Source organism: Mchenga conophoros, linkage group LG1 (assembly GCF_057382185.1).
Source record: "Mchenga conophoros isolate Kocher_MC1m ecotype Shallow Benthic linkage group LG1, M_conophoros_male_GT1.1, whole genome shotgun sequence".
In the NCBI taxonomy this organism is placed as follows: Eukaryota; Metazoa; Chordata; class Actinopteri; order Cichliformes; family Cichlidae; genus Mchenga; species Mchenga conophoros.
This window is the reverse complement of record NC_140526.1, coordinates 19,426,944-19,440,355: the sequence shown is the minus strand read 5'-3', so window position 1 is coordinate 19,440,355 and position 13,412 is coordinate 19,426,944. Positions and strand designations below refer to the sequence as shown.

At 41.3% G+C, this 13,412-nt stretch overlaps 1 protein-coding gene across 5 annotated transcripts in view; it reads right to left on the bottom strand.

Moving 5' to 3' along the window:
• The window catches only part of tcf12 (transcription factor 12), an 84,879-nt gene that overhangs the window by 15,981 nt on the left and 55,486 nt on the right, over positions 1-13,412 (bottom strand). For all 5 annotated transcript variants that reach the window (XM_085269321.1, XM_085269300.1, XM_085269313.1 and 2 more), the window contains exons 9-12: positions 4,549-4,648; positions 3,166-3,305; positions 2,507-2,648; positions 2,245-2,315 (exon numbers count right to left, since the gene is read on the bottom strand). In XM_085269321.1, the coding sequence (XP_085125447.1) occupies positions 2,245-2,315; positions 2,507-2,648; positions 3,166-3,305; positions 4,549-4,648 (453 nt within the window). The remainder of the gene's footprint in view (positions 1-2,244; positions 2,316-2,506; positions 2,649-3,165; positions 3,306-4,548; positions 4,649-13,412) is intronic.

Here is a 13,412-nt window from a genome sequence, read left to right as displayed (position 1 = left end):
TTGTTTTTTAACCTTTTTAGGAAACGAGGCTGTTTTAAAGGAGCACACTTTATTTTCACTCGTATACAGACTCTCTGCTTATAGGTGTCCAGTTTTTCCAGTGTGCAGACGCCCAACCTGGAAACCCCGTTAAGCCAACAACAGGAAATCTCAAGGGGCACAATTCAGGCTGTAGCCAGAGATTATACTCTGAGCCATATATCAAAACCCCGTCATATTCAAATGTTGTTTTTTCTTGCTTCTTTTTAAACCTCATAGTCTATTTAAAGAGGACAAATAGTTACAATTGAATTACTTTGGTTTCATTGCTGCAATACTGGCAGTTTTCGTCGTGCCATCCTCGGATAGGTCACGCTGAGGTCACTGAGTTTTAGGATGACGTGTCAATCACAAGGGAACGAGGAGATTATGTCTTCAGAACTTTCACAGGGATTTCATTTGTTTAAACAAATGCTGGATTAAAGCACAAACACGTCCCTGATTTTTTTCCCTTTTCCTCTTTAATAAGAGGATATTTGTGCCATAATGGAACATGCCTCGGAGAAGTCAGGGTATTACGGTGGATCCTGACTAATTAGCAGAGAAAAAACAACAGATCCACAGAGATTTCTCCTCCAAGTTAAGATCAAATTGAGCTTGAAGGAAAGCGTTCAACTTCTGTGGGGATGATAGAATGCACTCATTATTAATAATCTCCTTATTCAATCTTGATCTCAGGGCTTTAGTTTTTCAATCAGCTTGGAGTATCAGGATAGAGGCTTCACTGAAGTGTGTGGCGCTGAATGTGGAGGAGGATCGGCTGTTGTCTGAAGGGAAGAATGAGTATTTATGCCCCGCGACACTCAGAGAGCGGAGAGCTTCTCTCTGCTCAGCATTTTCACTCCCAGACATGCAATTCAGTGAAAAACTAAGGAGGATTAATAGCGCGGTTATCTCTGCGTTGGAAACCAATAAAACTCAAGACAAATCTCCAAATTTTTCTTAGTTTCTCGACAGCTGTTTACAACCGTGACTTCTGACCCGACAATATATGACTTTCTATTCTTTTCACTCACCGGCTAATAACGCTGCATTCAAAGTGAAACATGGCTCATTTTACTGGAATAAATGAAGCTCCGCCTCATCATCAGTTACGCTCCCGCAGGCGGCATTGGGCCAATAAGCACGGCCAATTTAAAAGGGCCGAGAACAAAAGCTCTACAAAGGGGGGCCCATGGAGTTGAGCCACAGCAGTTATAAACTCCCCTGTGCACCCCTGATCCATGCACCCACCCCCACCCTAGTCCAACCGTGTCCATTTCACTCCAGCTTTGTCATGCTAATAGAATTGAGTCTGCAAATATAAAGGACTTAATTTGTTATTACCATGCCCAAATTCTCATATTTTGGATTCACACTCCTAAGAAATATTCCTCTTACACGAACAGCTCGTGCTGTGTGTAAAATTAAAACGCTGCTTTCATGTTTGTGCAACATGTTAAACACCATTTGAAAATTTAGCTGAAATATCGAGGATCATAGGTTTGAAATCCAAAGCAAAAATACATCCAGTGCGTAAATGGAAACAGCAAATATTGTTGCTGAGGAAACAAGGGAAGGGTTTAGGATAAAAAGTGTCTGTTGTGTCACAAAAACGTTTACATAAATGCACATGTACGTCATCATTTTCATCATGCAATTCAAATAGTGACGTTTATCTGTGAGTCCACTTCGGACACATAACACTATAAACAACCTAAAGGACTGAACCATTACAGGATGTCCCTGAAGTGTAATCCATTGGCTTTAGGAGTATTTTTTAATGTACAGTTGCCTTTCTTGAATACTCTTAGTTTAAGCCCACAATTATCCAGGCTTAGGCCAAAAAAACAAAAGACAAAAAAACAACTATAAACTTGTCCTCTGGGCTGTTTTAATCAGCGGTCAGTATAGCATTTAATTCCCTGCATGATTACGGAGGTCACCTTCTTTGGAGACAAAACACTAAAAAAAATTTTTTTTTTAAATAAATAAAAAAAGGGGGGGGGGGGGGGGGGGGGGTATTTTTACTTTGATTTGCAGAAAAATCAGAACCATTTGAGCTCGAGGGCTTAAAGAAGTCAGACATGAGTTTCACACTTGACTAGAAATGCAAAAACTTCTTTGAACTTGACCAAAATGCCTTAAGCAACACTGACGCTACTCGGAAAATACTTAGTATTGATAGGCAACGTTTTCCATCATAGACATAACAGCGTAACTCACCGAGGCTAAAGCCTTGCCCAGTGCGTCTCCAGTCTGCGAGCTTCCAGTGGCAGTCCCCCGATTTGCAGCAGCTACAAAAACACAGAGCGAAGCTTTGTAATCGCAAACTCAGACAAATGTGGAGCGGTTACAGTGCACAAAGCAGCTGTCCCCCTGCATGACTCAGTGCCTTCACAGAATGAACATTCAGCTATGATTACACTGCGGTGTCAGTAATTAGCCAACCTGAGCAGGTAGCTGAACTGTTAACACAAGAACGTACCCATGATCCCATCGGCCGAGGTGACGGACGGGGTGTGTGCCGCAGTGACGAATGGTGAAGTGCTGGTGTTGCTTCTGTGGAAGCTGGACATGGGAGGAAGACTGGCATTGATGTCTGGAGAGACTGAGTGTGCGGGGTAATTCTGGAAAATCGGGAAGAGAGAAAAGTGTTATTTTCAATCATAAATGTGTTTGTGTGAGACAGAAAGAAAGAAAGAGCTTATTTATTTATTCTTGAAATTAAAAATGCCCTTTGACGTCTTCCAGGCTGTCACGCAGTAAAAGTTCGTGTAGCGGGGGAGGGACAGAGATAAAGAGAGGGCAGGCAGCATCTGCAGCCTCCCTGTGATGCCCTGCCAAGTGAAGCAGGCAGGCGGACGAAAAAAGATCAAACGCTGACACAAAGAGGGTCAGCGGTGTCTTCACTGATAATAACCAGACAACAACTTAAGACACACACAGATCCCTCCAACTGAGGAAGATGCGCTATGGGAGAGCAGAGCAAAAACCAGGGCTTCAACAGAATTTATTTGCCCTGCGTGTTCAACAATACACACTGGATCGTTCATGTAAACGTGAGGGCAAAACAGAAACTTACTAGCAATCATCTATCACTTATTCATAAAGCCTAAGTGCTGCCGGCCGAGCTGTGAAGCTTACCAAACGGTCGTGTGAGTGCAGGCTGCTGTAGTTTCCTGACTGTGGCATGTGAGATGAAGATCCTGCGAGTATTCCCCCGTAGCCGGGCTGACTGATGCCATTGGACGAATTCCACGGGTCAGACGAACTGTGGGTACCATCTAAAACCAATAAACATATCACTTTAGCACACAATGGATTAGAACTGAAGGAAACAACATGTTAGACAGACGGCTAACCCCCTAACTTTACCCTTAAAACTTGGGGGTCATCCAAAGAGCACTTTTTAGGTTTTTTTCCCTCTCGGGACTGAAACACGATCCTTGTCTTGAACACAGCTGAGATAACACAAACGCTAAAGAGCAACAAGAAGACGTTTGTGTTTGTGTGTGTGTGTGTGTGTGTGTGTGTGTGTGTGTGTGTGTGTGTGTGTGTGTGTGTGGGAGTCAGTCCCACTGAAAAGAATCTGAGCACACATCTAACAACTCAATCTGTCTGACAACATATAAACTACAAAATTAAACAGATGTTTGGTTCAGTGGTTTTGGAGCTCACGATAACCGCCAAGGTTATAACTGTTAACAAAACTAAACAAAAAACTAAAACTAGGTGTAAACAAAATACTTCAGTCATCTGAAATACATTGTGAGCTTAGAAAATTGACTGAAATAAACAAAATCAGGCAATTTTCTTTCACTTTATTTTTTGTCAGTCTGGCCAAATGCGTTAACCTAACAAACACCAGGTTTTTTCGTGACGCATGACATAAAGTGTTAAATTTCTATTGAACATCTGATCTCTGACACAAGCCACCCACATTATAATAACAATAAATTCAAAATACTACTGAAACTAATAAAAACAAAACTGAAAAGAGCAAACCCACTCAGGAAACTAAAATGAACTGAAAACAAAAATAAAAATGCAAACTAATGGAACAAACTGAGGTTCTAGGTGATAACTTGATGAAAACATACCACACTGACTTTAATTTAGGCCAGAGGTTCTCAAAGTTTTTGTGACTTAATGGGAGTTTAAACAGTCGAAAGAATGCACTCATCTGGTTTATGCTGTTAAATATGACGTTTGTCCTTGTTTATGAGTTGGTGAGATGAGGTGGCTGCTAGATTTCTTGACATTAGCTGTGTTTCTCAGAGGTCAATGGCTGGGATTGCAAAAAAACCCAAAACCCAGAAATGCTCACTTGGTCTTATCCTGCTTATCCTTCTAAATAATGAGAAATGAGCATGAATGGAATATACAGTAGTGCGTTTAATCCTTCTCATACTTGCTGGTTAATCGTGCACAAACTCAACACACACCAGTGTAATAAAAGGGTATTAAAAAAAATAAGCAGTAGATGGTAATTCTATCCAAAACATGGAGACTTTGCTTTGAACCTACCGAAGAAAGTGCTTGCAAACATACTGCTGGAGGGTTTTGGAGAAGAGTACGAAGGTGAATCTCTGTTGAAGTCTTCTGAGTTTGGAGATGGTGCGTACACCTGCCAGGAGAACATGATCGTCATTAGAAGAAACCGAAACACCAAGACTGTCACACGGTATGAGGGTGTTCAAACTCATTCAGCTCTCTTATATCAGTTTCTGTGAAGTAAACACGCTTCCTAAAAATGCAAAGCACAATCATATTAGGGTCTATACAAGTATGTGATCTCACACGCACACATCCACTGCAGAAACAGCCCTACAACTATAAATACACACATTCTAATGACTAGCAAGCAATCAAGCTCATGACGGGGGGAGTGGATTATCAGAAGTATTTGCATTTCAGATCAACTCAACCTCTAATGGAAGTATAATGACACCCGCTTACATGCATAGACTAAATGCCTGGCAAATTGCAGCATTCCCAGAGAGGCAGAAATCAAATAAGCGCTACAAAAAGAGCCTGCTTTGCTTTCTTTATACTTCTACCTGCAAGCTAGCGGGGGAAAGGAGACACAATGAGCACGCTGTTGTACAGCTGTGAGTGTGTGCCAATCTGGGTGGTGAGATCAAAAAGACTGGAGTCCAAACACCAGTGATGTGGTCTCTGACCTCATCCACTCCAGATGGAGGTCGAGGGAGCGAGGCAGAGCATAAAGGAGGGAAACAGGGAGAAAAAGTTTTGGACAAATTCTCCCTCCCACAGACAGGACTGGATGACCCCACTGTCGTGTAACACTAATCAGAGCCAGACCTGCCAGCTCGATTCCACCTGCACATTTCCAGCTTGTGTCCCCACTCAGCAAGATAAACCTGCCGTTTAATGGCCTCATTTCACACTCAGATGTTGACAGCTCACTCCTCCAAATTGGTTCCTAATGCACGTGGACGTGATGACGACCACAAAGGTTGTTTACTTACTTAAGTTCTTTTATGACGGGGTGCTGATGGAAAATATGCACGGCAAACAAAGTGTTCGCGCTGAAACGCTCGCACATACACGTGAACATCACATCAAAATGCAGCTTAAGCGAGACTCTGCTGAGTGAGCAGGTCTCCCGCACGCTGTTGTCTGGGTGTGTAATTAAAGTGCTCTGGGAGGGGTGCAACCCTCATGGGTCTTCTGGCTTACACATGTGACCAGGGTTGATAGTAAGTTCCAGAGAGATCTCAGGTTAGCCTCACACGGGAACCCGGGCTTTGTCTTTCGCCTCTGTCAGACGCTCAATGGGCAGCATATGGCAGCGGATAATGCTAATTGTCCTTTTTACCCTGGGCTAACCAGTCAAAGCATTAATAAACCATCCCAAACACCGGGTGCCTCATTCCGCCAGGCCTATGGAGGAGAGGGCCCGCCTGGGTTTCCTTTTACAAGGCCATTAATTAAAAGCCGTCACTCACACGGATCAGCACACCAGCACACGCCTATACTGGCTATTTGAGCACCAGCCGTTATTTCTTAAATAAAATCAACACAAAAGACAAATCTTACAGTGGCACCTTTTTTATTTACAACTAATTATTTGAATATGAATCATAAATTATGAAAGAAAACAATGACTTTTAGTTAATGATAATCTATGAAGCTTGATTTTGGTGAATATATCCTCCACACCTTCCCATGTGCCTCCCAGCCTTGCGGTACCTGTGTTTGAAGTTCACGCCTTACCGATCAAAATATCAAAGGCTGAAAGAAAATCTGTCGACGACCACAAAGGACATCACAGAATAACAGGAAGGGAAGGGAAATGTAAAAATAAATAAAAGTAAGGAAAGAATCAGTCTGTCTAATTGCCAAAAACCTCAAAGAGAAGAGTTCAAACACACTCTTAATGGCTTGTCCTGTTTTATATGGTATGTCTTTACTTGGAATCGAACCAACTCTCTGGGGCATTTTGTTTCAAGTCCAAATCTTAAACACTTGCAGGGCTTAGAAAGAATCGATGCCTCTTCAAACTAAAGCTGAGCTCAGTCTCCTCTCTTAGAGGGGCGTTGTTCGACATTTGTGTGCGATATCTGCCAATGTTTTTTGGAAAATAAAAGCTTCAGTATTTTTATGCATAAAACCGTGACACTGAGCCAACACAAAGACCAACTTTTAGTGGCACGACGTTTTGATGTTGTAAGAGTTAGCAGTGGAAGCCAAACGCTTACATGAGCATGTGAAGAAATAAAAATTTCAGTGAATTCACATTTAAGTGAAATATAAACATTAAATGCCCTCAAAGAATTGAATTCTTGACTAGAAGAAAGCAAAGAAAGCAACTGAAGGAGATGGATAGATCTGAAGAGAATAATAATGTTTATTCTATTATATCATATCTAATAAAAACATATAAACTGCTAAACAGCTAAATCTTACATCCAAATGTAACGTCAAGAAGCACAAAAATACCTTCCAGTCAGTAATGTCACAAAAATTTGGTTTTGGCATCAACACAACTTTGCTGACTAATCACAGTATGCCGTACAATTTATGCAAATACTCTGACTTTGTCCTGGATATTTAGTCAAGCATGCATACTGCAGTGCAGAAAACACATGCGCCATGTAGGCTTCTAGAAAGCAGGATCCAACCTGTTGCACCACAAAAACAACAACAACAACAACAACAGGCATGTGGCACTTTAAAGAAAACATGTTGTGACATTAGCGTTTTTGCTATTTTCTGGTCTAATTTTATGTCCTTCCACTTGTGAAGGACAGCTTTCTGTGAAGCAAAACAACAACCACCACCAGAACAGCAACAACAACAACAACAACAACAACAAAAAGGGGTCTAAAAAAAAAAATCGCTGCAGGGCTTTCACTTCAATTTTTTCTTTTCCACTAATAGGCAACGGAAGAAAGCTCAGTGAGCTGCTCCATCTGTATTGGTACCGTGCCACCAACTCACAAGCCAATGGCCCACTGTGAATTCTCCCAGTGCTCCAGATGGTGAGCCTGCTATGCAACTCTGCATTATAACAAATTAATGTGGATGAAGTTGGTGCAAAGAATGAGCACCATCCTTCTTTTTCCTTGCAAGCAAAACAGAAAAAAAAAGAAAGAAAAAAAAGTTGTTGGTGGTTATTTAACAAGTGCTTTTGATCATAAAAGTTTGCCCATTCTGTCCACATGCTATCAATTTTCTCCCCATCACCAAATGTAACACAAGCCTGTTAATACTTAATATGAAAAAGATCAAAGTCATCTTTTGTGCAGCGAGAACAAAAAGGGAAATGCCGTAATGGGTTATGAGGAAAGCTGAAACACAAGCATGAGTAACATGACCTTTTAAATACAATGCCATAAAAAAGCTAACCTCTTCATTTCTCTTTCAAATGCCCTTTTTATCTAACAGCAAAAACAACACGTGCAGTGACAGGTGGAAATCTGTCTGCGTAATTTGCTTATGACAGGATCATTACTTAAGGATTACTGAAATGCACTGCAGAGCTACTTCACCCGTTGTTAGACTGCCCTTGAACAGACTCATCAGTCCACTAGATTTTTACAGTAAAACACCTCAAGCATAGCTCGTCTTTACACCTACAAGTCCACACACACACACACACACACACACACACACACACACACACACACACACACACACAAACTATGGAAACTCCAAAGTTCTGAGGGCAGCACACTTTAATTAACGTATGTATTGACACAAAAGCAGTCACAGAGAAAAGCTTTTTAGAGTAACAAAAATCAAAGAAGTCATTACAGAAAAGTTCAGAAATCACATTAGGCTCCCTGTGGCGTCAAGAATGCTAAAGTGATTAAAAACAGATGGAATAACAGCAACACTGGTGCTTGGAGCTCAATCTGCAAACAGGAAAGTCTAACCTCAACAGGCAGCCTCTTTCCCTTAATCATTCCCAGACTCCCACTTGCTATTATTTCAACCCAGTCTCGGAGTTGAAGCGAGCAGCCAGTAAAAATAATTCAAGACTGCAAAAAACGTTCTGCTGCTCTGCTTCATTCTCTGCATGAGAGGAAAATGCTTTGGAAAAAAAAGGGCAAAACCTCCTTTTTTAAAATATGTCTAACCTGGAATATTTACTTGTACGTGGTACAAAGCAGGTTTGAGTCACTTGTTTTAATTGCACTGTGTGACAGCTTTAACTGATGCAGTGGAAAATGAGGCAGAGGAGCATCGGACGCTTGCACTTGCATGCAAGGAGGCGAACAAAGTGCTTTAAAAGTTCAAACCAATAAGTGCAAAAACTTCACATAAAATCAGACTGACAGTCAAAGGGATACACTCGTATACATACACACACAGGCAACCACACTTTATACAGCTCCCTTCTGTCTCAGACACACACACATTCCCAGAGAGACTACTCACCGATTTTCCGTTGTAGTAATACATTAAAGAGTTACTGCCCATTCCAGGGACAGGGTAGGCGCAATACATTATAGCTTTAACAATTTAAGTGATAAAGGTATAGTACAGCGGCACGCTAGCTTTCTCTCTAGACATACATCCAAACCGTTCAAAAGGGACTAATAATTCTTTCAGTACTGGCCTTCACACACACACACAGACCCACTCAGAGGAAACTTATGCAAAGCAGGATTGTACCATTCCACACTGTGGGAAGGGGTGGCTGTAAGAAGGGAGTGGCTCGTGTGGTACATCCCTCCCTTAAGCCTCTAAGTGCTGAGGCGAAGAGGACGAGGAGGGGGGAAGGGAGTCGATGGGGAGGTGGGTATAGAAAAGATAAAGGGAAGTGGGTGGGACGGAAAACAAATGTGTGAGCGGATTTAGAAAGAGAGGAGAAAAAAAATGTTTTAATTCCAGGCATAGAAAAATGCAGATTTTCTGCAGGGGAACCCCGACAAACTGGAACTAAAATAATTTTGTTCTAAGCAGGGTTTTATTGTGTGTAATTCAAAGGCGATCAAATGAGGGCTTTAAATAAGTGCGGCGAGCCTGTTCTCTTCCACACGTTTTAATCCCGGGCGTCTAATCTTTTTGTTTTTGTGATGATTAAATGAGTCTACAGGCAGTGAGGTGAATTATGGCTTTTGGAAGAGCAAAGCCATCTGGAAGCTCATTTTACCTGTTCCCACACATGGTTTGCACACCAACAAGGAGTCATTAGAGTGGAGAGAGTGACGGCTCAACATTGCAAGAATTTTTTTTTTAAATCCATGAATCCAAAATCCAGCCAGCAATACAACGGCTGATTTATGAAATGTGAGAGTTTGGGTGTTAGCGCAGGGGGACCTTTAGCTGGAGCCCCTGTAAACACAGAGTTGTAAAGCATGCAACAGCTGCAGAGGGGTTGGCTTGTGACGTCGAAACAGGAAAATAATGCTCCATTTCCTAAACCCTGGGGGCCTCAGACGGGGGAGAACTAAAGGGGTGGGTGGGTGGGTGGGAGCAAAACATTGACAGCCATTTTACCATGGTTTACTGTCACTGCAAGCCACACAGCTCCCCATTACCTTTATCACGGGGGAGGAGAAGGAGGGGTGGGGGGTGGGGGGGTAAAGGAAAGAAGAAGAAGAAGAAGAAAGGAGGGGAGGAGGCGAGAATAGATACCATATTCTAGCAAGAGACCGGTCTGGACAGCCTGACTGGAGCCTTTCATGTGTGCCACTCGAAGCTTGCTCGACTAAACACAGGCCTGTAGACTCATTGAGAACATTACTGTTATAGAAAGATGAAAGCTTCCACTTCCTTAAGAAAACTAGGCCTTTATTATGCTTTTGCTTTTAGTACTGTTATTATTTATCCCCCTTTCTTCTCAGAAGTCCTTTTAAACTCATCCAAAACACTGGCTTTGCATGTTGTTACCCCTTTAAATCTGGCACTGTTTCAAGTTGATGCTTTAAGGAAAATGGTCATGATAGAAGTGTTTGAAGAGATCTTAAAACAAGTCCAGACACACATCGCAGTGTTGCGAGGAAAACACATGAAAGCAGGGACAAATGGGCACAGACACACACACCAGTTCTGGCTGATTCAGGATACATCAAACTAATTTCTCTCACTACTGACTCTGAAGGAGAGAAAATGCCTAAAAGAGTTCATTAATTTATAACGTATGAATGACCGTGACTCACAGTTCACAGGCTTGATATTGCTGGAAATCGTCACTGTTGAGCTGGGAGGTGAAGGCTCAGCTCCGCCCACCTGTTCACGCGATCCTCTCTAAAGACACTCAAGTCATCACAAGGTGCTTTTCTTGGGATTTGTTTGGGTGTTGAAAAACCCCGAGCAAATCCACAGGCTGAGGTCACCCCCCAACTCACGCATGGATTTAGCGGTGATGTCATCGGGCAGGAAGATTGCTTCCTGTAAGAAGCTCTGGTTCTAATTAGGGAGGGCTGAGTGCGGGGCGCATGAGGGGATTCAAACCTTCTCCCTCCCAAACTCCTGGCTTTATCATGAATGGAGACTCAAAATTCAGTGTTTCTGTGCATTAAATCAAAAGACCATTTTTTATTATCATGGACCATTAAACCCGCATTACCCAGACAGTAGTAACACTGGCAATGATAGTGATGGTTAATATTTTTATAGACTCTGGCAGCGTGATGCTAATTTCTAAAGTTAGCTGACCTGGATCCAAACAAACAGCAGATGGGGGATTACCCAAAACAGGCTCATTAGCCCTATTTATATGTATTTTAAGTTTTTTTTAAATAAATGAATTTAAACTTACTTACTAAAATTTTTTTTTGCTTACATAGTGCTCAAGAGATTCGTTTTCTTTACATATTAAAGTCTATTAAAGTATTTTTGTTCATTTTATCACAAACTATAAAAGAAAATGCAAAAACCTATTCACTGCACACTTGATGTCTAAAAAAGGATTAAATAATTAAATAATGATCTCTGTAAAGTCTCAGTTACTGTATGACAGCTTGCATGTTTATATTTAACTATAACCTCTGCGTACGCTACAGAGCAGTGAGCTTGTATAATTGAGTCCAGTTATAAAAATTAAATTTCTCGGCAATACAAGCACACTGTACTGCAGGAGAAATCTCATTAAAATATGAAGATAAAACTAACAATATACATTATGCTGCATCAATGAATTGCATATGAGGAAAGTATAAAAAGTCAGAGCAAAGAAGTGAGTTACTGAACCTGTTTAGGAAATTGATGCTTCAAAGCCAGCTGCAGGCTTTAGTTGATACTGTTAAAGGCATCAGAGTGTAAGTGGATGAAGGGGACAGATTAAACACGAACGTGTATGAACAATAAGATGAGTGGCACTGATATTTGTAGGGGTGCATGAAGAGGAGAGACAAAAATGAAACTTGGGGTTGACAGCACTGAGGCCTGTCTGCATTATTTATCTCCATACCCGGAGAAGAAACACACACACGAGGAAAAGCTGTTAAGACTGTGAACACTACTCATGCAGATCCATTCAATCACAGTTTTGTCATGTGAGGCCGGATCCTGAATTCTTCTGTATGAGAGCAGAAGCAGAGATGCTTTTGATGGAAATTTAGATGTTCTGACAAAAAGGAGAGGACAAGACAGATGCTGTACAAGAACACAGCACAGCAGCACCTTTTGGTTGATTTAGGAGCTATATGTTCACGTGTCCCAATAGTTCACGTAAGATGTTTTTTGTAAGATTAGCCTATAAAACATTAGCCTATAAAAACATTTGAGGAAAAAAACCCTCACCTACAGTTATAAGTAAGAGAGACTGACTTTGGATCCATCCGATCTTAAACTACAAACTCATTTTTAAAAAGGGTTAAATTTCTTTTTCCCATGAGATGCCACATCGTTAATCCTGACTTCTTTGTGTTTTCCGCTTGAAGAGTTCAGGGAAGTGAAAGTAGAGACCTCCTTTTTGCATGAAATGTAAAAAAGTGCTGGGATGGGACACCTGTTTGCTGTTTTGCTGCAAATCTATTTGACCTCTTCATAACAGACATTAAGGAGGGGAAAAAGTATGTTCTGGGACGGATGGCACATGTTTGAAATTTCAAGTTAAGCCTAATAATAGGCTTCAAAAGAAGAACAAAAATAAAACACAAGGTTTTATTTATTTTACTTTTACTAAAACCATATGGCAGGGAAACTAAAAACAACCTAATAACATTATCTCCTGAAAGAAAGCTTCCTTTTTTGACTTTTTCTCCTGCTGCTTACACTTTTACTTTACACTGTAGAATAAATGTGAAAAATGTGTAAACCAGAAGAGAATAGAAGAGATTGAAAGAACTGAATAAGACAGAGCGAGACTGGGGCATAGAGAATGAAGGCTTCTGTGGTTAAACGGTGAGGATGTAATCCTTCAAAGGATTAGTTTCATTACCTTCACGGGGACTCATTCATTTGTTCTGGAAGGATCTAGAAGGTCACTTCATCCGGGGTACAGATATGACCCAGTGGAAGCCCAGAATCACTATTTTGAATCTACCAACTTAATTTTTCACATGATTTTGATTCTAGTTACAGATGATGTCGCCAAACAAATAAATAACAGCACTGTTCACTGAGCAAAGCAAACCCCTGATTGGCCGTGACACAAGTAGGACAGTGCTCACTAGAAGTGCTGGGCATCTTAAAGGTGTAACTTATCTCGTCAACGGCAGACAGCAGAGCCGGTGAAGACCACAAGAAAGCTAATCAATTAACATCCTGGAAGCATCAACGCAGCAGAGACAGAAATCACCACTTCTGGTCAGATCTTTCAGTTTAAAATAAGATAAGATTATCGTCTCCCACAGGAGAATATCGACTGAGATTTGGTGAAATTCGAACAGATGAAGCTGCACCTTTACTGCATGTAATTTCCTTGCTCCATTTCCCCTCATTTCCTGCCTTCCTCTACTGCTCCTATC